This window comes from Nerophis lumbriciformis, linkage group LG11 (genome assembly GCF_033978685.3).
Source record: "Nerophis lumbriciformis linkage group LG11, RoL_Nlum_v2.1, whole genome shotgun sequence".
Lineage (NCBI taxonomy): Eukaryota > Metazoa > Chordata > Actinopteri > Syngnathiformes > Syngnathidae > Nerophis > Nerophis lumbriciformis.
The window spans coordinates 855,001-880,000 of NC_084558.2; the positions used below are offsets into that span (position 1 = coordinate 855,001).

The 25,000-nt window shown below is 40.1% G+C and overlaps 2 protein-coding genes across 3 annotated transcripts in view; one reads left to right on the top strand and one right to left on the bottom strand.

The window, feature by feature from the left end:
• The window catches only part of LOC133610933 (stonustoxin subunit beta-like), a 460,649-nt gene that overhangs the window by 68,772 nt on the left and 366,877 nt on the right, over nt 1–25,000 (bottom strand). The gene's annotated exons all lie outside the window — the stretch shown is intronic.
• Nucleotides 11,917–25,000, top strand: part of plekha4 (pleckstrin homology domain containing A4) — a 56,543-nt gene continuing 43,459 nt past the window's right edge. The window contains exons 1-2 of the mRNA XM_061967695.1: nt 11,917–11,946; nt 20,864–20,933. Coding sequence (XP_061823679.1) covers nt 20,865–20,933 — 69 coding nt within the window. The 5' untranslated portion in view covers nt 11,917–11,946; nt 20,864. The remainder of the gene's footprint in view (nt 11,947–20,863; nt 20,934–25,000) is intronic.

The following is a 25,000-nucleotide window of genomic DNA, read 5'->3' on the forward strand; positions in this document are numbered from 1 at the left end:
TATATATATATATATATATATATACATATATATATATATATATATATATATATATATATATATATATATATATATATATAATGTTTGATGTTTGAATGTATTTACATATTTAAAAAATTATATATATATATATATATATATACAGGTAAAAGCCAGTAAATTAGAATATTTTGAAAAACTTGATTTATTTCAGTAATTGCATTCAAAAGGTGTAACTTGTACATTATATTTATTCATTGCACACAGACTGATGCATTCAAATGTTTATTTCATTTAATTTTGATGATTTGAAGTGGCAACAAATGAAAATCCAAAATTCCGTGTGTCACAAAATTAGAATATTACTTAAGGCTAATACAAAAAAGGGATTTTTAGAAATGTTGGCCAACTGAAAAGTATGAAAATGAAAAATATGAGCATGTACAATACTCAATACTTGGTTGGAGCTCCTTTTGCCTCAATTACTGCGTTAATGCGGCGTGGCATGGAGTCGATGAGTTTCTGGCACTGCTCAGGTGTTATGAGAGCCCAGGTTGCTCTGATAGTGGCCTTCAACTCTTCTGCGTTTTTGGGTCTGGCATTCTGCATCTTCCTTTTCACAATACCCCACAGATTTTCTATGGGGCTAAGGTCAGGGGAGTTGGCGGGCCAATTTAGAACAGAAATACCATGGTCCGTAAACCAGGCACGGGTAGATTTTGCGCTGTGTGCAGGCGCCAAGTCCTGTTGGAACTTGAAATCTCCATCTCCATAGAGCAGGTCAGCAGCAGGAAGCATGAAGTGCTCTAAAACTTGCTGGTAGACGGCTGCGTTGACCCTGGATCTCAGGAAACAGAGTGGACCGACACCAGCAGATGACATGGCACCCCAAACCATCACTGATGGTGGAAACTTTACACTAGACTTCAGGCAACGTGGATCCTGTGCCTCTCCTGTCTTCCTCCAGACTCTGGGACCTCGATTTCCAAAGGAAATGCAAAATTTGCATGGTTGGGTGATGGTTTGGGGTGCCATGTCATCTGCTGGTGTCGGTCCACTCTGTTTCCTGAGATCCAGGGTCAACGCAGTCGTCTACCAGCAAGTTTTAGAGCACTTCATGCTTCCTGCTGCTGACCTGCTCTATGGAGATGGAGATTTCAAGTTCCAACAGGACTTGGCGCCTGCACACAGCGCAAAATCTACCCGTGCCTGGTTTACGGACCATGGTATTTCTGTTCTAAATTGGCCCGCCAACTCCCCTGACCTTAGCCCCATAGAAAATCTGTGGGGTATTGTGAAAAGGAAGATGCAGAATGCCAGACCCAAAAACGCAGAAGAGTTGAAGGCCACTATCAGAGCAACCTGGGCTCTCATAACACCTGAGCAGTGCCAGAAACTCATCGACTCCATGCCACGCCGCATTAACGCAGTAATTGAGGCAAAAGGAGCTCCAACCAAGTATTGAGTATTGTACATGCTCATATTTTTCATTTTCATACTTTTCAGTTGGCCAACATTTCTAAAAATCCCTTTTTTGTATTAGCCTTAAGTAATATTCTAATTTTGTGACACACGGAATTTTGGATTTTCATTTGTTGCCACTTCAAATCATCAAAATTAAATGAAATAAACATTTGAATGCATCAGTCTGTGTGCAATGAATAAATATAATGTACAAGTTACACCTTTTGAATGCAATTACTGAAATAAATCAAGTTTTTCAAAATATTCTAATTTACTGGCTTTTACCTGTATATATATATATATATATATATATATATATATATATATATATATATATATATATATATATATATATATTTATTTATTTTTTTTTATTTTTTTTTAAACATTTAAATACATTCAAACATCCAAACAGATTACATTTCACTGCATGGTTAACAGTAAAACAAAGTACACTTAATAAATATGATTTAATAGTGACATTCTGATTTTGAACTCAATTTGTGTATACTGTTTTTTAAATAAATAAACAAAAAAGTAATTTACAATGAGAAACATTTAAACAAATTAATCAAGTATCTGTTAAATTTTTAAATATTTTTAGATTAGGGTTAAATGGCATAAAATGCAGTGAAATGGAGATAGTTTTACCTGAAAAAAACAAAACTGTTTAACAAACATTTAAAATGCGTTGGCGCAACAGGGGACACTCTGTACAAAACCCAAAACCAGTGAAGTTGGCACATTGTGTAAATCGTAAACAAAAACAGAATACATCCATCTATTAATGTTGTACCGCTTGTCCCTTACTGATTTGCAAATCCTTTTCAACCTATATTCAATTTAATAGACTGCGACCCCGGAAGGGAAAAGCAGTAGAAAATGGATGGATGGATGGAGACTGCAAAGATACTTAATGTTCGAACTGGAAAACGTTATCTTTTGAAAAATATTAGCTCATTTGGAATTTGACGCCTGCAACATGTTTCAAAAAAGCTGTCACAAGTGGCAAAAATGACAGAGAAAGTTGAGGAATGCTCATCAAACACTTATTTGGAACATCCCACAGGTGAACAGGCTAATTGGGAACAGGTGGGTGCCATGATTGGATATAAAAGCAGCTTCCATGAAATGCTCAGTCATTCACAAACAAGGACGGGGCAGGGGTTCTGTTTTTATTTACTATTTACCAGAGGTGTGGACTCGAGTCACATGACTTGGACTCGAGTCAGACTCGAGTCATGAATTTGATGACTTTAGACTCGACTTGACAAAATGTAAAAAGACTTGCAACTCGACTTAGACTTTAACATCAATGACTTGTGACTTCACTTGGACTTGAGCCTTTTGAATTGACATGACTTGACATGACTTGCTACTTTCCCCAAAACCCAAAGATGAAAAAGTTATTCGGGAGCGCTCCGTATTTTTCATTGTGTACTTGTCTATCAGCGTTGCGTGTGTCAGCTGGTGTGCTCTCAGTACAACAGCCAATCAAATTAGATCTACTTTGTTTTCATCACACAGCATTCATCCAATCAAATTGCAGGACAACCAACAAAGAAGACATGTCCAAACCACACGCCAGTGAACAAAAAATGATACCTAAAATAACTTTGTTTGGGTATAAAAATTACGAGGTGGTCAACACAAAACGGTTTGCAGTATGCAACACATGCGGTTCGAAAATTACTGATGGAGAGGCAACAACTTCCAACTTCGTCCGGCATTTGAAGTTGCACAAAGAACGGTAAGTTTTGAATGAAAGATAACGTTTATTGGCTAAGTAACGTGACTTTTATTTGCAGTGTAGTTAAATCAGTGAGGCACTCACTGCTAACGTTATAACGTTATTGCAAACACGGGAATCTGTTGCAGTTCACTGCCTTATTCATACTTTTTGTTCAGTGATTTTTTTCAAGCAGGGTTACGTTAGTCAATATATCACACGTAACGTTAGACGGCGGTCAGCAGCACCGCGTATTTTAGCCACCTAAAAAAAGACAAAAATAGTCAAATAAAGGTCAGTTAAAATGTATACTATATTATGAATATGTGTACCGTTTTAGCTAGCTTTCTGACATACTGTTGGTTGTTTACCTCAGTGGTCCCCAACCACCGGGCCGCGGCCCGGTACTGGTCCGTGGATCGATTGGTATCGGGCCGCACAAGAAATATTTTTTTTTTCTTTTCTTTTTTTAATTAAATCAACATAAAAAACACAAGATACACTTACAAGTAGTGCACCAACCCAAAACAACTCTCTCCCCCCTTTTGTTCTGGGCATTGAACATGAAGACTCTTCCTTCACTGTTCCGAGTGGCCATGAGAGTCTTGGCAGTGCCTGCCTCCAGTGCTCCAGTGGAGCGAGTTTTCAGCCATGGTGGCATCATACTACGCCCCCATCGTGCACAAATGACTGACAGACTCTTGGCTAATTTGGTCTTTTGCAAATGCAATGCAGCATAGGGCCCTGACATATAAAAAGTACAACTTTTTTGTTATGTTCACGTATATGTCATGTTTTTTCAATGTTAACACTTTTGTACAAATAAGTACATTTGCACTTTATTTTTCAATGTGTTTGTTCTGTAAAGGAATGAGTTAATGTTTAAAATGACTGGTTAATAGTGCTATTATAAAGTGCAATGTCAGCACAATTTTCTTTCCTGCAATTTAAAATGCACTTGTTTTAATAAATAAATACAGCGTTTGAAAAGCATACACAATCTGTGTTAATATATTAGTCTGTGGTTAAAAGGACTTGAAAGGACTCGAAACTCAAAATGCAGGACTTAGGACTTGACTTGAGACTTTCCAGTCTTGACTTTGGACTTGACTCGGGGCTTGCCTGTCTTGACTCGGGACTTGACTCGGACTTGAGGGCAAAGACTTGAGACTTACTTGTGACTTGCAAAACAATGACTTGGTCCCACCTCTGCTATTTACACAACGTGCCAACTTCACTGGTTTCGGGTTCTGTACTTCTGTAGAGTTGTGACAACAGCGCCTCTGCTGGTTACAGCCCAGTAATGCACTCAGTTGCTTCAACCGGCAGAATTCTTAACTATCAATTAATCAATGAGACCTGATGCCAAAGTTGTACGAAAATGTTGGTTTTTTTTTAAGATTTGAAACAGGAAAGGCACAGCTAGGGACATCAACAATGTATCCTACTGTACATTGAGACATACCGTATTTTTCGGAGTATAAGTCGCACCAGAGTATAAGTCGCACCTGCCGAAAATGCATAATAAAGAAGGAAAAAAACATATATAAGTTGCACTGGAGCCCGGCCAAACTATGAAAAAAACTGCGACTTATAGTCCGAAAAATACGGTACATCCAAAGAAAAAGAACTACATTTCCCACCAGCCTTGCACTTGTTCTTGTTATAAAGTGCATCACAAGTGGTTCAGTGATGCAGCTGTCAGTCCACAGAGCTGATTGTGCGGTACGTTAACTAGACCATAAATATCTGGAGACTGCCCCCCAGACCCCTGTGAGAAAGGGACAAGGCGGCCCCTCTGAGGTCGTAACCTGTCTGGTCAAAAAGCAAATGTTCAGGACATGTGAGACACTAATTATAAGACGGCATGATAACTATGTTTGGGGCTTGTTCACGCGGGAAGATGGTGGACTATTGTTGCTCAAAGCCCACAGCGTAGCACCCTAAATTTAGCCTTAGCTTCAACTTATCTCAGCACTTGAAATGCCTTGGACAGCCTCCTCCTGTACTACAATGATGGCAGCTCTCCTGAGACTCAAACAACTCAATTTGAGAGTCATATTTCCTTTTCACACCTTTTGAAATCAAACTAAACTGACTAAAGGGAAATTCAATAGTAGCATTTATTATGTCAAACAAAGGGAAAAAAATGTTCCTTGTTCATTAAATAATCTAACTGTATAGACTAAAAACATTCTGTATTAAGTTGAACTTGGAATGAAATAATGCTATTTGGTAACAGTAGAAGAGAAAGTCAAACACAAATACAAATAGACGGAGTAGACATTGAAAGGGTAAAAGAAAACACATTTTTGGGTTAAATAATAGATGATATTGAAATGAATTGGAAACCTCATGTATCAATCAATCAATCAATCAATCTTTATTTATATAGCCCTAAATCACAAGTGTCTCAAAGGGCTGCACAAGCCACAACGACATCCTCGGTACAAAGCCCACATACGGGCAAGGAAAAACTCACCCCAGTGGGACGTCGATGTGAATGACTATGAGAAACCTTGGAGAGGACCGCATATGTGGGTAACCCCCCCCCCCCCCCCCCCCCCCTCTAGGGGAGACCGAAAGCAATGGATGTCGAGTGGGTCTGACATAATATTGTGAGAGTCCAGTCCATAGTGGATCCAACATAATAGTAAGAGTCCAGTCCATAGTGGGGCCAGCAGGACACCATCCCGAGCGGAGACGGGTCAGCAGCGTAGAGATGTTCCCAGCCGATGCACAGGCGAGCGGTCCACCCCGGGTCCCGACTCTGGACAGCCAGCACTTCATCCATGGCCACCGGACCTGTGCCCCCCCCCCCCCCCCCCCCCCTCAAGGAAAAGGGGAGCAGAGGAGAAAAGAAAAGAAACGGCAGATCAACTGGTCTAACAGGGGGGCTATTTAAAGGCTAGAGTATACAAATGAGTTTTAAGATGGGACTTAAATGCTTCTACTGAGGTAGCATCTCTAATTGTTACCGGGAGGGCATTCCATAGTACTGGAGCCCGAATAGAAAACGCTCTATAGCCCGCAGACTTTTTTTGGGCTCTGGGAATCACTAATAAGCCGGAGTTCTTTGAACGCAGATTTCTTGCCAGGACATATGGTACAATGCAATCGACAAGATAGGACGGAGCTAGACCGTAAAAAAATATACAACATAAAGTAGCAAGAAACACGTCAATAATGAATGTTCTGGACCAAAAATCACTTCGTATTCTCTACTGCTCGCTAGTGTAACCATATCTGAGTTATTGTGTAGAAATATGGGGAAGCAACTACAAATGTGCACTTCATTCACTAACTGTGTTATAAAAAAGATCAGTTAAAATAATACATAATGTTGGATATTCATGCGTTCGTTACGTCTCGTCTCGACTACTGTAACGTATTATTTTCGGGTCTCCCTATGTCTAGCATTAAAAAATTACAGTTGGTACAAAATGCGGCTGCTAGACTTTTGACAAGAACAAGAAAGTTTGATCATATTACGCCTATACTGGCTCACCTGCACTGGCTTCCTGTGCACTTAAGATGTGACTTTAAGGTTTTACTACTTACGTATAAAATACTACACGGTCTAGCTCCGTCCTATCTTGTCGATTGCATTGTACCATATGTCCCGGCAAGAAATCTGCGTTCAAAGAACTCCGGCTTATTAGTGATTCCCAGAGCCCAAAAAAAGTCTGCGGGCTATAGAGCGTTTTCTATTCGGGCTCCAGTACTATGGAATGCCCTCCCGGTAACAATTAGAGATGCTACCTCAGTAGAAGCATTTAAGTCCCATCTTAAAACTCATTTGTATACTCTAGCCTTTAAATAGCCCCCCTGTTGGACCAGTTGATCTGCCGTTTCTTTTCTTTTCTCCTCTGCTCCCCTTTTCCTTGAGGGGGGGGGGGCACAGGTCCGGTGGCCATGGATGAAGTGCTGGCTGTCCAGAGTCGGGACCCGGGGTGGACCGCTCGCCTGTGCATCGGCTGGGAACATCTCTGCGCTGCTGACCCGTCTCCGCTCGGGATGGTGTCCTGCTGGCCCCACTATGGACTGGACTCTTACTATTATGTTGGATCCACTATGGACTGGACTCTCACAATATTATGTCAGACCCACTCGACATCCATTGCTTTCGGTCTCCCCTAGAGGGGGGGGGGGGGGGGGGGGGGGGGGGTTACCCACATATGCGGTCCTCTCCATGGTTTCTCATAGTCATTCACATCGACGTCCCACTGGGGTGAGTTTTTCCTTGCCCTTATGTGGGCTTTGTACCGAGGGTGTCGTTTGAGACACTTGTGATTTAGGGCTATATAAATAAAGATTGATTGATTGATTGATTGATTGATATAGAGAACATACAAACCCTTTATTTATTGAATCAAAAATATTGAAATTTAACGATTTGGTGCATTTGCAAACAGCTAAAATGATGTACAAAGCAAACTATAACCTGCTACCCAAGAATGTACAACAATTCTTCTCAACAAAAGAGGAGAAATATAACCTTAGAGGAAAATTTAATTTAAAACATTTGTATGCTCGTACAACACTTAAAACCTTTAGTATATCTGTATGTGGAATTAAATTATGGAATGGATTAATTAAATAAATCAAACAAAGCACCAATATGATTCACTTTAAGAGACTGTTCAAATTACAAGTGTTCACAAAGTACGCAGAACAATAATTATGATAAATATCTTGAACCTTTTTTTTTTTTTATTGAGACAAAGAATATTTATGTATTTAATTTGTTTACTTACTATGGCATATTATCTGTTTATTATTCATTTGTTAACTGTTCTGTTAGAGAGAACAAGGAAATAGGATATAAATTGCTATAGAAAAGGGGTAGAATTAAATAAGCTCAGCTTCTTCCTACTCCTTTTCGGACGTGCTGTAATGAAACAACTGTGATGCATTACATTGTATCGTATGCATTATGAAATAAACTGAAACTGAACTGAAAATCCCTTTTCTGTAAAATGTCCGATGCTGCTGTCTAAAACTTGCAAAAGGTCCATTGTACAGATTGGGTTGGGTACTGAGTGAATTGTATAGTTACCCAACAAATTCCCCTCTGTACCATATTTTGACACCTGTGTTGCACGTGATGCACGTCCAGGTTCCGCACCGACATAAACACTTAGCAGTAGGCATCGTACCGTCTGTTGTGTTTTATTGTTCTTCTGCCTTCCCTTTTATTTTGTGCGTGCATTTTTCCTGTTTTGCCTTTTTTTTCAGTTTATTCTTCCTCGGCGAGGGGCGGACCTTCGAGGCTCACCTGCAGCTAATTAGTCCATGGACTACTGGCACGGACAGCTGTGCCTTGCTGGTTATTGTTCCCTGTCCTTCCACGTCACATGCGTTGCTTGACCGCCAGGTCCGGGTACGTTTTTCGCCTTTTTATTATACGTCTTATAGTGATGGGTTGATGAGGCGTCATGAAGCGTTTCGACACATTGCAAAACTGTATTGATACTGTGTCACTAAATACTGACATCTGCTGGACATTAAAAATCCCTACAGACTTGGTTTGTATTATTGTATATACTAGGTCAGGGGTCGGCAACCCAAAATGTTGAAGGAGCCATATTAGACCAAAAATACAAAAACAAATCTGTCTGGAGCCGCAAAAAATTAAAAGCCATATTACATACAGATAGTGTGTCATGAGATATAAATTGAATTAAGATGACTTAAAGGAAACTAAATGACCTCAAATATAGCTACAAACGAGGCATAATGATGCAATATGTACATATAGCTAGCCTAAATAGCATGTTAGCATCGATTAGCTTGCAGTCATGCAGTGACCAAATATGTCTGATTAGCACTCCACCCAAGTCAATAACATCAACAAAACTCACCTTTGTGCATTCATGCACAACGTTAAAAAGTTTGGTGGACAAAATGAGACAGAAAAAGAAGTGGCATAAAACACGTCCTAGAAAGTCGGAGAAAGTTATACATGTAAACAAACTATGGTGAGTTCAAGGACCGCCAAAATTAGTAGGACAAAACGGTTGTAATAAATAAATAAATAAAAAATGGCTTATCGAAAAGCCATTTGTTTTATTTTATATATATATATATATATATATATATATATATATACATATATATATATATATATATATATATATATATAAGAAATACTTGACTTTCAGTGAATTCTAGCTATAAATATATATTTCTTTTACATATATATATATATATATATATATATATATATATATATATATATATATATATACATATATATATATATATATACAGTCAAGAAAATAAGTATTTGAACACCCTGCTATTTTGCAAGTTCTCCCACTTAGAAATCATGGAGGGGTCTGAAATTTTCATGGTATGTGCATGTCCATATATAGAGAGATAACCTAAAAAGAAAAATCCGGAAATCACAATCTATGATTTTTTAACAATTTATTTGTGTGATACAGCTGAAAACAAGTATTTGAACACCAACATTAATATTTGGTAGTGTAGCCTTTGTTTGCAATTACAGAGGTCAAACGTTTCCTGTAGTTCTTCACCAGGTTTGCACAGACTGCAGGAAGGATTTTGGCCTACTCCTCCACACAGATCTTCTCTAGATCAGTCAGGTTTCTGGACTGTCGCTGAGTAACACAGACGTTCAGCTCCCTCCAAAGATTTTCAATTGGATTTAGGTCTGGAGACTGGCTAGGCCACTCCAGAACCTTGATATGGTTCTTACAAAGCCACTTCTTGGTTTTCCTGGCTGTGTGCTTTGGGTCATTGTCATGTTGGAAGATCCAGCCAGGACTCATCTTCAATGATCTGACTGAGGGAAGGAGGTTTTTGGCCAAAATCTCACAATATATGGCTGCAGTCATCCTCTCCTTAATACAGTACAGTCGTCCTGTCCCATGAGCAGAAAAACACCCCCAAAGCATGATGCTACCACCCCCATGCTTCACAGTAGGGATGGTGTTCTTGGGATGCTACGCATCATTCTTCTTCCTCCAAACACGCATAGTGGAATTATGACCAAAAAGGTCAATTTTGGTCTCATCTGTCCACAAAACTTTCTCCCATGACTCCTCTGGATCATCCAAATGGTCATTGGCAAACTTAAGACGGGCCTTAACATGTACTGGTTCAAGCAGGGGAACCTTCCGTGCCATGCATGATTTCAAACCATGACGTTTTAGTGTATTACCAACAGTGACCATGGAAACAGTGGTCCCAGCTCTTTTCAGGTCATTGACCAAGTCCTGCCGTGTAGTCTTAGGCTGATTCCTCACCTTTCTTAGCATCATTGAGACCCCACGAGGTGATATCTTGCATGAGGCTCCACTCCGATTGAGATTGACCGTCATGTTTAGCTTCTTCCATTTTCTAATGATTGCTCCAACAGTGGACCTTTTTTCACCAAGCTGCTTGGCAATTTCTCCGTAGCCCTTTCCATCCTTGTGGAGTTGTACAATTTTGTCTCTGGTGTCTTTGGACAGCTTTTTGGTCTTAGCCATGCTGAATGTTTGGGTCTTACTGATTGTATGGGGTGGACAGGTGTCTTTATGCAGGTAACGACCTCACACAGGTGCATCTGATTCAGGATAATACAGTGGAGTGGAGGAGGACTTTTAAAGGTGGACTAACAGGTCTTTGAGGGTCAGAATTCTAGCTGATAGACAGGTGTTCAAATACTTATTTTCAGCTGTATCACACGAATAAATTGTTAAAAAATCATAGATTGTGATTTCTGAATTTTTCTTTTTAGGTTATCTCTCATACAGTGGACATGCACCTACCGTGAAAATTTCAGACCCCTCCATGATTTCTAAGTGGGAGAACTTGCAAAATAGCAGGGTGTTCAAATACTTATTTTCTTGACTGTATATATATATATATATATATATATATATATATATATATATATATATATATATATATATATATATATATATATCAGGGGCGCTGCTAGGGATTTTGGGTCCCATGAAAATAATCTTTACAGGGCCCCCAACACAGTGTCATTATTTTTTCTGTATTATAATTTCATCATCATTAGGGGCCTCTCTGGGTACTAGGCGCCATTTAAAAAATCAAAAAAATTACCTAGTTTTGCGGGGTTTTCGGCTGTACGAACTGTTCAAACTGTGAAAAGGATTTTCTCGAGAGGAAATCAAGAAGGGTGGAAGAGTGCAAGATATTACGAAAGTTAGGGTTGTCCCGATGTTTGTTAACATGAACATGCTTAATAAACATGTTAAGTGCAAATAAATTCCCGTCACAACACAATGTTTATACTTTTAAAAATGAATACTATAAATTGAGATTCATCAAATTTAATCCACAGTGATCAAATTTAAAAATATACTCCACTATATTACAAGTAAGAGTGTTAAAAAAGCATAATAATACCCAATATTGCTGGCTTCTCCAATATGGAAAAACTCCATCCAAGCATGCAAAACTCTAGAAGAGAGTATTGACAGAACAGCTGTTTTGTTTTTTTCTCTCCCTCCATACATTCCTAAGTCACAAACCCACACTCAGCAAAAGACAAAAGAGGCTGTACATGCCGAGCACGTTGGGAGGGATGAAGAAGAAAGAGAGGAAGAAGTAGGGAGGGGACATGAGGAAGGGTCTGACAGAGAGTGCAGTGTTGCAGCATAGATGAACACACAGGTGTAGCAGACGCAGAGAGAAGGAACTGAGAGGTTGGACTTGCAGTCTTTTTTTTTGGACATCCAGCCCAAGGAGGGGATGGAGCTCGAAGGCAGGCGGTCACGGTTATTCAGGTATGACATCATTCTATCAATCAATCAATCAATCTTTATTTATATAGCCCTAAATCACAAGTGTCTCAAAGGGCTGCACAAGCCACAACGACATCCTCGGTACAAAGCCCACATACGGGCAAGGAAAAACTCACCCCAGTGGGACGTCGATGTGAATGACTATGAGAAACCTTGGAGAGGACCGCATATGTGGGTAACCCCCCCCTCTAGGGGAGACCGAAAGCAATGGATGTCGAGTGGGTCTGACATAATATTGTGAGAGTCCAGTCCATAGTGGATCCAACATAATAGTAAGAGTCCAGTCCATAGTGGGGCCAGCAGGACACCATCCCGAGCGGAGACGGGTCAGCAGCGTAGAGATGTTCCCAGCCGATGCACAGGCGAGCGGTCCACCCCGGGTCCCGACTCTGGACAGCCAGCACTTCATCCATGGCCACCGGACCTGTGCCCCCCCCCCCCCCCCCCTCAAGGAAAAGGGGAGCAGAGGAGAAAAGAAAAGAAACGGCAGATCAACTGGTCTAACAGGGGGGCTATTTAAAGGCTAGAGTATACAAATGAGTTTTAAGATGGGACTTAAATGCTTCTACTGAGGTAGCATCTCTAATTGTTACCGGGAGGGCATTCCATAGTACTGGAGCCCGAATAGAAAACGCTCTATAGCCCGCAGACTTTTTTTGGGCTCTGGGAATCACTAATAAGCCGGAGTTCTTTGAACGCAGATTTCTTGCCGGGACATATGGTACAATGCAATCGACAAGATAGGACGGAGCTAGGCCGTGTAGTATTTTATACGTAAGTAGTAAAACCTTAAAGTCACATCTTAAGTGCACAGGAAGCCAGTGCAGGTGAGCCAGTATAGGCGTAATATGATCAAACTTTCTTGTTCTTGTCAAAAGTCTAGCAGCCGCATTTTGTACCAACTGTAATTTTTTAATGCTAGACATAGGGAGCCCCGAAAATAATACGTTACAGTAGTCGAGACGAGACGTAACGAACGCATGAATAATGATCTCAGCGTCGCTAGTGGATAAAATAGAACGAATTTTAGCGATATCACGGAGATGAAAGAAGGCCCTTTTAGTAACACTCTTAATGTGTGATTCAAAGGAGAGAGTTGGGTCGAAGATAATACCCAGATTCTTTACTGATTCGCCTTGTGTAATTGTTTGGTTGTCAAATGTTAAGGTGGTATTATTAAATAAATGTCGGTGTTTAGCAGGACCGATAATCAGCATTTCCGTTTTCTTGGCGTTGAGTTGCAAGAAGTTAGCGGACATCCATTGTTTAATTTCATTAAGACATTCTATACTATTTTACTACTTTTACACCAGTTAGAGCATGATTTGATTACTTTTTAAAGCCTGGTTTTCAGTATCTTGCACATTTTTTCCTCGGCGAGTGACTGTAAATATCTGTGCAAGCGTGTAGGAGACATGCAAATGTGTCCAACTCCACAAAGCTCACTCTGTGTGGCGCTCACACACTCAACGTTTGTCCTCCTCTCCATCACCACCATCATCATCATCATCATCCCTCTTTTGCATTTCAAGCCTCTCTCCCCACTCTCCTCCTCTTCACTCATTAAGCATCCAGCAGCACCCACATATCGTCCTGGAAGTTATGTGATTGTTTGCGCCGTCTGTGATGGGACAAAGACGTGATTGTTTTGGTCCTTTTAGTCCGTGACTCACCAAAAAGGGAATTGTGGTTTGTATTCTGCCAGCGGAGGTTAACAATCACATCTTTCTCATCACTTGATCTTCTTTTTCATCTGCTGTTCAAAGGGGGTCAAAAGTGCAGATAAGCACTATGAATAGGCTTTACAGTACAGTAATAACTAGGGATGTCCGATAATATCGGACTGACGATATTATTGGCCGATAAATGCTTTTAAAATGTAATATCGGCAATTATCGGTATCGGTTTCAAAATTATTGGTATCGGTTTCAAAAAGTAAAATGTATGACTTTTTAAAACGCCGCTGTGTACACGGACATAGGGAGAAGTACAGAGCGCCAATAAACCTTAAAGGCACTGCCTTTGCGTGCCGGCCCAGTCACGTAATATCTACGGCTTTTCACACACACAAGTGAATGCCACGCATACTTAGTCAACAGCCATACAGGTCACACTGAGGGTGGCCGTATAAACAACTTTAACACTGTTACAAATATGCGCCACACTGTGAACCCACACCAAACAAGAATGACAAACACATTTCGGGAGAACATCCGCACCGTAACACAACATAAACACAACAGAACAAATACCCAGAACCCCTTGCAGCACTAACTCTTCCGGGACGCTACAATATACACCCCCGCTACCCCATACCCCCCACTTCAACCCCGCCCACCTCAACCTCCTCATGCTCTCTCAGGGAGAGCATGTCCCAAATTTCAAGCTGCTGTTTAGAGGCATGTTAAAACAAAAATAATGCACTTTGTGACTTCAATAATAAATATGGCAGTGCCATGTTGGCATTTTTTTCCATAACTTGAGTTGATTTATTTTGGAATTGTTTAATGCATCCAGCGGGGCATCACAACAAAATTAGGCATAATAATGTGTTAGTTCCACGACTGTATATATCGGTATCGGTTGATATCGGAATCGGAAATTAAGAGTTGGACAATATCCGAATATCGGCAAAAAAGCCATTATCGGACATCTCTAGTAATAACTACTTGCTTTTAGCATTGGTTCGATTCCCGACAATGGGTTGCATTAGAGCAAGGAGGGTATCCGCCAAAGCCAATCATGGAAATGACTCGCTGTGGTAGCCTCTAAAATGAAAATACCCCAAATCAGGGAAAAGTATTACTAGTATGGTTAGTTTTCCAGAATTAGGCTCTGAAGTCAATGAAATATAATTAAGGGACCTCTAGAGCAGAGGTGTCAAACGTACGGGCCGAGGGCCGGATCAGGCCCGCTAACAGGTTTTAACCGGCCCACGGGATGAGTTTGCTAAGTATAAAAATGTACCTAAAATTTTTGAATGAAAGAAACAGCTGTTCTAAATGTGTCCACTGGATGTCGCTATAGCAATTCTTTGTATCTTTGTAGATGATGCTACATATACAGGTAAAAGCCAGTAAATTAGAATATTTTGATAAACTTGATTTATTTCAGTAATTTGCATTCAAAAGGTGTAACTTGTACATTATATTTATTCATTGCACACAGACTGATGCATTCAAATGTTTATTTCATTTAATTTTGATGATTTGAAGTGGCAACAAATGAAAATCCAAAATTCCGTGTGTCACAAAATTAGAATATTACTTAAGGCTAATACAAAAAAGGGATTTTTAGAAATGTTGGCCAACTGAAAAGTATGAAAATGAAAAATATGAGCATATTCTCAATACTTGGTTGGAGCTCCTTTTGCCTCAATTACTGCGTTAATGCGGCGTGGCATGGAGTCGATGAGTTTCTGGCACTGCTCAGGTGTTATGAGAGCCCAGGTTGCTCTGATAGTGGCCTTCAACTCTTCTGCGTTTTTGGGTCTGGCATTCTGCATCTTCCTTTTCACAATACCCCACAGATTTTCTATGGGGCTAAGGTCAGGGGAGTTGGCGGGCCAATTTAGAACAGAAATACCATGTTCTGTAAACCAGGCACGGGTAGATTTTGCGCTGTGTGCAGGCGCCAAGTCCTGTTGGAACTTGACATCTCCATCTCCATAGAGCAGGTCAGCAGCAGGAAGCATGAAGTGCTCTAAAACTTGCTGGTCGACGGCTGCGTTGACCCTGGATCTCAGGAAACAGAGTGGACCGACACCAGCAGATGACATGGCACCCCAAACCATCACCCAACCATGCAAATTTTGCATTTCCTTTGGAAATCGAGGTCCCAGAGTCTGGAGGAAGACAGGAGAGGCACAGGATCCACGTTGCCTGAAGTCTAGTGTAAAGTTTCCACCATCAGTGATGGTTTGGGGTGCCATGTCATCTGCTGGTGTCGGTCCACTCTGTTTCCTGAGATCCAGGGTCAACGCAGCCGTCTACCAGCAAGTTTTAGAGCACTTCATGCTTCCTGCTGCTGACCTGCTCTATGGAGATGGAGATTTCAAGTTCCAACAGGACTTGGCGCCTGCACACAGCGCAAAATCTACCCGTGCCTGGTTTACGGACCATGGTATTTCTGTTCTAAATTGGCCCGCCAACTCCCCTGACCTTAGCCCCATAGAAAATCTGTGGGGTATTGTGAAAAGGAAGATGCAGAATGCCAGACCCAAAAACGCAGAAGAGTTGAAGGCCACTATCAGAGCAACCTGGGCTCTCATAACACCTGAGCAGTGCCAGAAACTCATCGACTCCATGCCACGCCGCATTAACGCAGTAATTGAGGCAAAAGGAGCTCCAACCGAGTATTGAGTATTGTACATGCTCATATTTTTCATTTTCATACTTTTCAGTTGGCCAACATTTCTAAAAATCCCTTTTTTGTATTAGCCTTAAGTAATATTCTAATTTTGTGACACACGGAATTTTGGATTTTCATTTGTTGCCACTTCAAATCATCAAAATTTAATGAAATAAACATTTGAATGCATCAGTCTGTGTGCAATGAATAAATATAATGTACAAGTTACACCTTTTGAATGCAATTACTGAAATAAATCAAGTTTTTCAAAATATTCTAATTTACTGGCTTTTACCTGTATATAACATAAACCACATGTTAGTACAACAGTCGAGGAAAATGATCAAACTACATAAATAATATCCGTTATTTGATTTTAATTTGTTCTTTTTATCTTGATAGATTGAAAATGAACACCAATGAGTTGACTGATGAACATGATCACATAATTTATTCAGAAAATATAAATAGCAACAAATAAAGATAGAATACTTATTATATTATATTTTATATTTTTATATAGCGATTTTCTCTAGTGACTCAAAGCGCTTTACATAGTGAAACCCAATATCTAAGTTACATTTAAACCAGTGTGGGTGGCACTGGGAGCAGGTGGGTAAAGTGTCTTGCCCAAGGACACAACGGCAGTGACTAGGATGGGGGAAGCGGGGATCGAACCTGGAACCCTTAAGTTGCTGGCACGGCCACTCTACCAACCGAGCTATACCGCACGACATGTAAGTGTAAAAAAACAACAACAAAAAAACATTATGATTTGTACAATTTCAGAATGTGCTTGTTCTATTTTTAAACAAAGAAAACAATCTGAAGTTGTCTTTATTTTTAAGTTATCGTGCCGTGATTTCACCAGTCCGGCCCACTCGGGAGTAGATTTTTCTCCATGTGGCCCCCGATCTAAAATGAGTTTGACACCCCTGCTGTGTCAAACTCTGGCCCGCCTTGTAATTTCACTTGGCCCTTGAGGCGATATCAAATTAACACTACAGCTGGCCCGCCACCACCACCAACCCTCCCGGGAGTCTTCCGAACTTCAGCCAGCCAGCCAGCCAGACAGCCAGCTCGTGCGGCTTCTGCATGCACACACTAATGAATGCAACACATACTTCATCAACAGCGATACAGGTTACACTGAGGGTGGCCGAATAAAAAACTTTAACACTGTTACAAACATGCGCCGCACAGTGAATCCACACCAAACAAGAATGACAAACACATATCGGGAGAACATCCGCACCGTAACACAACATAAACACAACAGAACAAATACCCAGAACCCTTTGCAGCACTAACTCTTCCGGGACGCTACAAGGTGTGTGTGTGGGAGGGAGGTTTGGTGTTAGGGGGGTGTATTTTCATTATTGTTTTTTTATTTTCAAATGTATTATTAGCCTGTGGAAAAAGTTTATTTTGATATTTACCTCAGAAGGCTGCACATAAAAAAGAGGCATTCAATTTTTATTTACATTTTATTTGATATGCCATTGATATTTTTTAATTATTATTATTATTTTTTGAAACTCGATTTTGCATGTCACTATAAAGTTATATAAGCCTTGCTTGTTCAATATTCAATGCAAAACTTGTTTGGGTCCCTATTAAAAGGTTCATTTGTTCAACCTTGGCCCGCGGCTTTGTTCAGTTTTAAATTTTGGCCCTCTCTGTATTTGAGTATGACACCCCTGCTCTAGAGGCTCATTTAAAATTGGTATTCAAATAAGAAATAACATAATGGAACCCTTAATTTTGATCTATTTTTACCATTTTATAAGAAAAATCGGTAACACTTTAGTATGGGGAACATATTCACCATTAATTATTTGCTTATTAAAGTAATAAATACTTAATTTAGAGTTTTTTGGACACTAGGGGAACATATATAAGGGTTAGGGTTAGGGCTAATAAGCAATAATTCTGAGGTTATTGAGGGAAGACTCTTAGTTAATGGCTTACTGGTTGTATAATAAGGCCATGCAGAATAAGGCATTAATACATACTTAATAATGACTAATTAAGAGCCAATATGTTACTAATTTGCAGAGGTGTGGACTCGAGTCACATGACTTGGACTCGAGTCAGACTCGAGTCATGAATTTGATGACTTTAGACTCGACTTGACAAAATGTAAAAAGACTTGCAACTCGACTTAGACTTTAACATCAATGACTTGTGACTTCACTTGGACTTGAGCCTTTTGAATTGACATGACTTGACATGACTTGCTACTTTCCCCAAAACCCAAAGATGAAAAAGTTATTCGGGAGCGCTCCGTATTTTTCATTGTGTACTTGTCTATCAGCGTTGCGTGTGTCAGCTGGTGTGCTGTCAGTACAACAGCCAATCAAATTAGATCTACTTTGTTTTCATCACACAGCATTCATCCAATCAAATTGCAGGACAACCAACGAAGAAGACATGTCCAAACCACACGCCAGTGAACAAAAAATGATGCCTAAAATACTTTCGTTTGGGTATAAAAATTACGAGGTGGTCAACACAAAACGGTTTGCAGTATGCAACACATGCGGTTCGAAAATTACTGATGGAGAGGCAACAACTTCCAACTTCGTCTGGCATTTGAAGTTGCACAAAGAACGGTAAGTTTTGAATGTAAGATAACGTTTATTGGCTAAGTAACGTGACTTTTATTTGCTGTGTAGTTAAATCAGTGAGGCTGTAAACTCACTGCTAACGTTATAACGTTATTGCAAACACGGGAATCTGTTGCAGTTCACTACCTTATTCATACTTTTTGTTCAGTGATTTTTTTAAGCAGGGTTACGTTAGTCAATATATCACCGCGTATTTTAGCCACCTAAAAAAAAGACAAAAATAGTAAAATAAAGGTCAGTTAAAATGTATACTATATTATGAATATGTGTACCGTTTTAGCTAGCTTTCTGACATACTGTTGGTTGTTTACCTCAGTGGTCCCCAACCACCGGGCCGCGGCCCGGTACTGGTCCGTGGATCGATTGGTATCGGGCCGCACAAGAAATATATATATATATTTTTTAAATTAAATCAACATAAAAAACACAAGATACACTTACAAGTAGTGCACCAACCCAAAAAAACTCTCTCCCCCTTTTGTTCTGGGCATTGAACATGAAGACTCTTCCTTCACTGTTCCGAGTGGCCATGAGAGTCTTGGCAGTGCCTGCCTCCAGTGCTCCAGTGGAGCGAGTTTTCAGCCATGGTGGCATCATACTACGCCCCCATCGTGCACAAATGACTGACAGACTCTTGGCTAATTTGGTCTTTTGCAAATGCAATGCAGCATAGGGCCCTGACATATAAAAAGTACAACTTTTTTGTTATGTTCACGTATATGTCATGTTTTTTCAATGTTAACACTTTTGTACAAATAAGTACATTTGCACTTTATTTTTCAATGTGTTTGTTCTGTAAAGGAATGAGTTAATGTTTAAAATGACTGGTTAATAGTGCTATTATAAAGTGCAATGTCAGCACAATTTTCTTTCCTGCAATTTAAAATGCACTTGTTTTAATAAATAAATACAGCGTTTGAAAAGCATACACAATCTGTGTTAATATATTAGTCTGTGGTTAAAAGGACTTGAAAGGACTCGAAACTCAAAATGCAGGACTTAGGACTTGACTTGAGACTTTCCAGTCTTGACTTTGGACTTGACTCGGGGCTTGCCTGTCTTGACTCGGGACTTGACTCGGACTTGAGGGCAAAGACTTGAGACTTACTTGTGACTTGCAAAACAATGACTTGGTCCCACCTCTGCTAATTTGCATGTTAATAAGCAACTAATTAATGGTGAATATGTGTTCCCCATACTAAAGTGCTACCGAAATATTTTTGAAATTAAGTGTAAAAATATGTGGCAACTTATTTGTATTTATTTATTTTTTAATGAGTGAGTTAAAGGTACCAGGAGAAGGGAATTCCGGGAAATGGAGCTTGTGCAGGGCGGCTAAATCAAGCTTGCACGTGACGACAGAAACAAATGTGTTGAAATTTTTGTAGAAGTTGAACTCCGTCCACCCTCCACACATTTGTCTCCGACACCAAATGGATTTGGGACTTCTGTCCCAAACAGTCTGCAGGCTGCATTCCTGCACTTTGGGACACATTCCGAGTCCTGCGTCCCATGCCGGCCATTCCCTACTCTCTACTGTCAGATTGTTTTTCACACACTCCCAGCCACCAGCAGGAGCATGCAGCTGTCACCTGTCACTTCTGGTCATATAGCGGCGATGCTTGACCACCCAGAATAGAATAGTAGGAGAGTTTAGCTGCAAGCGGGTGAGCGGGACACCAAGTCCAAATGACCTGGGAGTAAAAAAAAAAAAAAAAAAAAAAAGCCATATGGGAATGTGGTCGGTGTGTTCGGAAGCTTTGGGACGGTTGAGCGTGGGAATGATCCCACACTGCAGAGGTTGTGGTAAGGTCTCATGTTCACGCCAGCAGCATGGTGTCAACCACACGTACTGTGCATGCTCCATTTGAGTGTTTTTGATTCATTTGTAGCGGTTACATGTGATGTGTCCTCCGCAGGATGGACGAGCAGGACAGACTAAGCCAAGCATCCAGCGTGGCCACCATCTCCTACTTCCCTGTCATAAGGGTTGGTTCTCGTCTTCTATATTACATGTTTATTACGTTAGTTTTATAGAAGGGTACCTCGGTTTTCATACGTGCCATTTTTCCTTTGAATCGGTGTCTGATGAACATTTACGCCAAAGTCTTGCCCTGGTTTTATGCTCACTGTCTTGACGAAAACATTGCGCATAACAAACTAGGCCGTATACAGGTAAAAGCCAGTAAATTAGAATATTTTGAAAAATTTGATTTATTTCAGTAATTGCATTCAAAAGGTGTAACTTGTACATTATATTTATTCATTGCACACAGACTGATGCATTCAAATGTTTATTTCATTTAATTTTGATGATTTGAAGTGGCAACAAATGAAAATCCAAAATTCCGTGTGTCACAAAAATAGAATATTACTTAAGGCTAATACAAAAAAGGGATTTTTAGAAATGTTGGCCAACTGAAAAGTATGAAAATGAAAAATATGAGCATGTACAATACTCAATACTTGGTTGGAGCTCCTTTTGCCTCAATTACTGCGTTAATGCGGCGTGGCATGGAGTCGATGAGTTTCTGGCACTGCTCAGGTGTTATGAGAGCCCAGGTTGCTCTGATAGTGGCCTTCAACTCTTCTGCGTTTTTGGGTCTGGCATTCTGCATCTTCCTTTTCACAATACCCCACAGATTTTCTATGGGGCTAAGGTCAGGGGAGTTGGCGGGCCAATTTAGAACAGAAATACCATGGTCCGTAAACCAGGCACGGGTAGATTTTGCGCTGTGTGCAGGCGCCAAGTCCTGTTGGAACTTGAAATCTCCATCTCCATAGAGCAGGTCAGCAGCAGGAAGCATGAAGTGCTCTAAAACTTGCTGGTAGACGGCTGCGTTGACCCTGGATCTCAGGAAACAGAGTGGACCGACACCAGCAGATGACATGGCACCCCAAACCATCACCCAACCATGCAAATTTTGCATTTCCTTTGGAAATCGAGGTCCCAGAGTCTGGAGGAAGACAGGAGAGGCACAGGATCCACATTGCCTGAAGTCTAGTGTAAAGTTTCCACCATCAGTGATGGTTTGGGGTGCCATGTCATCTGCTGGTGTCGGTCCACTCTGTTTCCTGAGATCTAGGGTCAACGCAGCCGTCTACCAGCAAGTTTTAGAGCACTTCATGCTTCCTGCTGCTGACCTGCTCTATGGAGATGGAGATTTCAAGTTCCAACAGGACTTGGCGCCTGCACACAGCGCAAAATCTACCCGTGCCTGGTTTACGGACCATGGTATTTCTGTTCTAAATTGGCCCGCCAACTCCTCTGACCTTAGCCCCATAGAAAATCTGTGGGGTATTGTGAAAAGGAAGATGCAGAATGCCAGACCCAAAAACGCAGAAGAGTTGAAGGCCTCTATCAGAGCAACCTGGGCTCTCATAACACCTGAGCAGTGCCAGAAACTCATCGACTCCATGCCACGCCGCATTAACGCAGTAATTGAGGCAAAAGGAGCTCCAACCAAGTATTGAGTATTGTACATGCTCATATTTTTCATTTTCATACTTTTCAGTTGGCCAACATTTCTAAAAATCCCTTTTTTGTATTAGCCTTAAGTAATATTCTAATTTTGTGACACACGGAATTTTGGATTTTCATTTGTTGCCACTTCAAATCATCAAAATTAAATGAAATAAACATTTGAATGCATCAGTCTGTGTGCAATGAATAAATATAATGTACAAGTTACACCTTTTGAATGCAGTTACTGAAATAAATCACGTTTTTCAAAATATTCTAATTTACTGGCTTTTACCTGTACCTGCTTATTATTCCACTGAATTGAGTGCCCAAACAAAGAATCCCTCACACTATTGACTCAGTTTCTGTGCTGCACAATAAGCCACCATGGGACCAAATAAAGTTGTAAGTGCCAGCTGTTTCACATGGCCATACTTCTCATTGTCTACTGTGTGGAAAAACTAAAGATGGGTACCGAATTTGGTACTTAACCCTTGTGTAATGTTCATATTGTTGTTACTCTGCCAGCGTTTGTGGGTCTGATGGACCCGTTGCATTTTGTGGCTTTTAATGCCTCACAATCAAACACTTTTATGTTAAAAATACTGAACAGATGTTTACATACCCCAATAAACATCTGTTCAGTATCAATTCTCGGTACCTGTGAATCGATACTTGTACTCAAAGGTACTAATTTGTGGTACTTCTGTTTAAATTCAAATTGTTTACATTTCAAATTGTTTAATTTAACATAAAAGTGCCAATTCTCGGTACCTGTGAATCGATACTTGTACTCAAAGGTACTAATTTGTGGTACTTCTGTTTAAATTCAAATTGTTTACATTTCAAATGGTTTAATTTACATTTAACAGTGAGCTGATAATGATAACCATGCCAACAATGACTACTTTCTGACAAATAACGATCCAGAACCTTTTATTTTTGAGCCTGAATATAAGGAGGATGAGCTACAAGTTTTAGAAGGTGAGTTATAAGCATATCCAGAAACAAGAAATACAAACTACGAACATAATGAAACAATTGCTCATTGTACAATGTCTGCTCTCACTTTCATGCCGACCGATGGGATGTTCATATCTTCCCATTTAGAATAATATAGAACCCTCACCCAGGTAAAAAAAAAAAAAAAAAAAAAAAAGGGTGGCCGCAAACGACTAAAATGCAAACTAAGTTTAATGTCAAAGTTGACAAACTTCTCAGTTTATGACCAAAACATTTGACTATCCAAGTAAAATACCCCAATAAACATATGTTCAGTATTTTAACATAAAAGTGTTTGATTGTGAGGCATTAAAAGCCACGAAATGCAACGGGTCCATCAGACCCACAATCAAACACTTTTATGTTAAAATACTGAACAGATGTTTACCATACCCCAATAAACATCTGTTCAGTATTTTAACATAAAAGTGTTTGATTGTGAGGCATTAAAAGCCACAAAATGCAACGGGTCCATCAGACCCACAAACGCTGGCTGAGTAACAACAATATGAACGTTGCACGGAAAATTTCTCTGCCAGTTTCTGCATCCCACATGGATTCTTCTTTTGTGTTTCTGCACCTGCGGTTCCCACACAAGGTTGCAACATTGTTTGTCAACACTGTCTGCTCTCATTTTCTCGCACATTTGACCCTCTGATGGTCTGTGTACCTACACTCTGTCCTTCTCCTGTCTAGGCCTGCTGTGTGTGTGTGTGTGTGTGTGTGTGTGTGTGTGTGTGTGTGTGTGTGTGTGTGTGTGTGTGTGTGTGTGTGTGTGTGTGTGTGTGGTACACAGAACATCAATTTCCACACTTCTATTAGCCCCGGGTCCAGTGGACCCGGACATCTTGTATGTAATAGAAATGTGTAGGCGGTGTGGTCATTAAATTTGTATTCTGATATATGTTTTTCACAGAAAATGAGCCAAAGTCAGTTTGAAAAATTAATTAATTGTATAATTTTTCTTTTAATAAAAAATGAAAACGGGTCCCACAGACCCGAACACCACACAAGGGTTAAGAGAGAAATGCACTTTTTGGGGGGAATTTTGCCTATCATTCACAATCCCTATGTAAGACAAGAGCACATATGTTTTTGTTTTTTGTATCCTGCATTCTAATGTGTAATATATGGCAAGTACAAGGTGGCTAACAAGTAAGCTAATTGGAGTCATCAATTCCAACCATAAAGTCCTCGAAAAAACCATCCAAAAACCACCAACAATACCCCATTTACATCTCATGATATAAATATTAATCAAGTACAGTATTAGCATTATTGTTAATACAAGCGCTAACACCGTGGGACAACTTTTAGTAGCGCCATGATAACAGAGGTAACGAGCTTATGCAGCTGCGGCATCACTTCTGAGTCGTTAAAAGTTAACTCTAGATTATAACTCATGCCTTTTACTTAGATAGTCGAAGGTTTTGGTCATAAACTGAGAAGTTTGTCAACTTTGACATTAAACTTAGTTTGCATTTTAGTCGTTTGCGGCCACCCTTTTTTTTTTTTTTACCTGGGTGAGGGTTCTAATTTATTCTAAATGGGAATATATGAACATCCCATCGGTCGGCATGAAAGTGAGAGC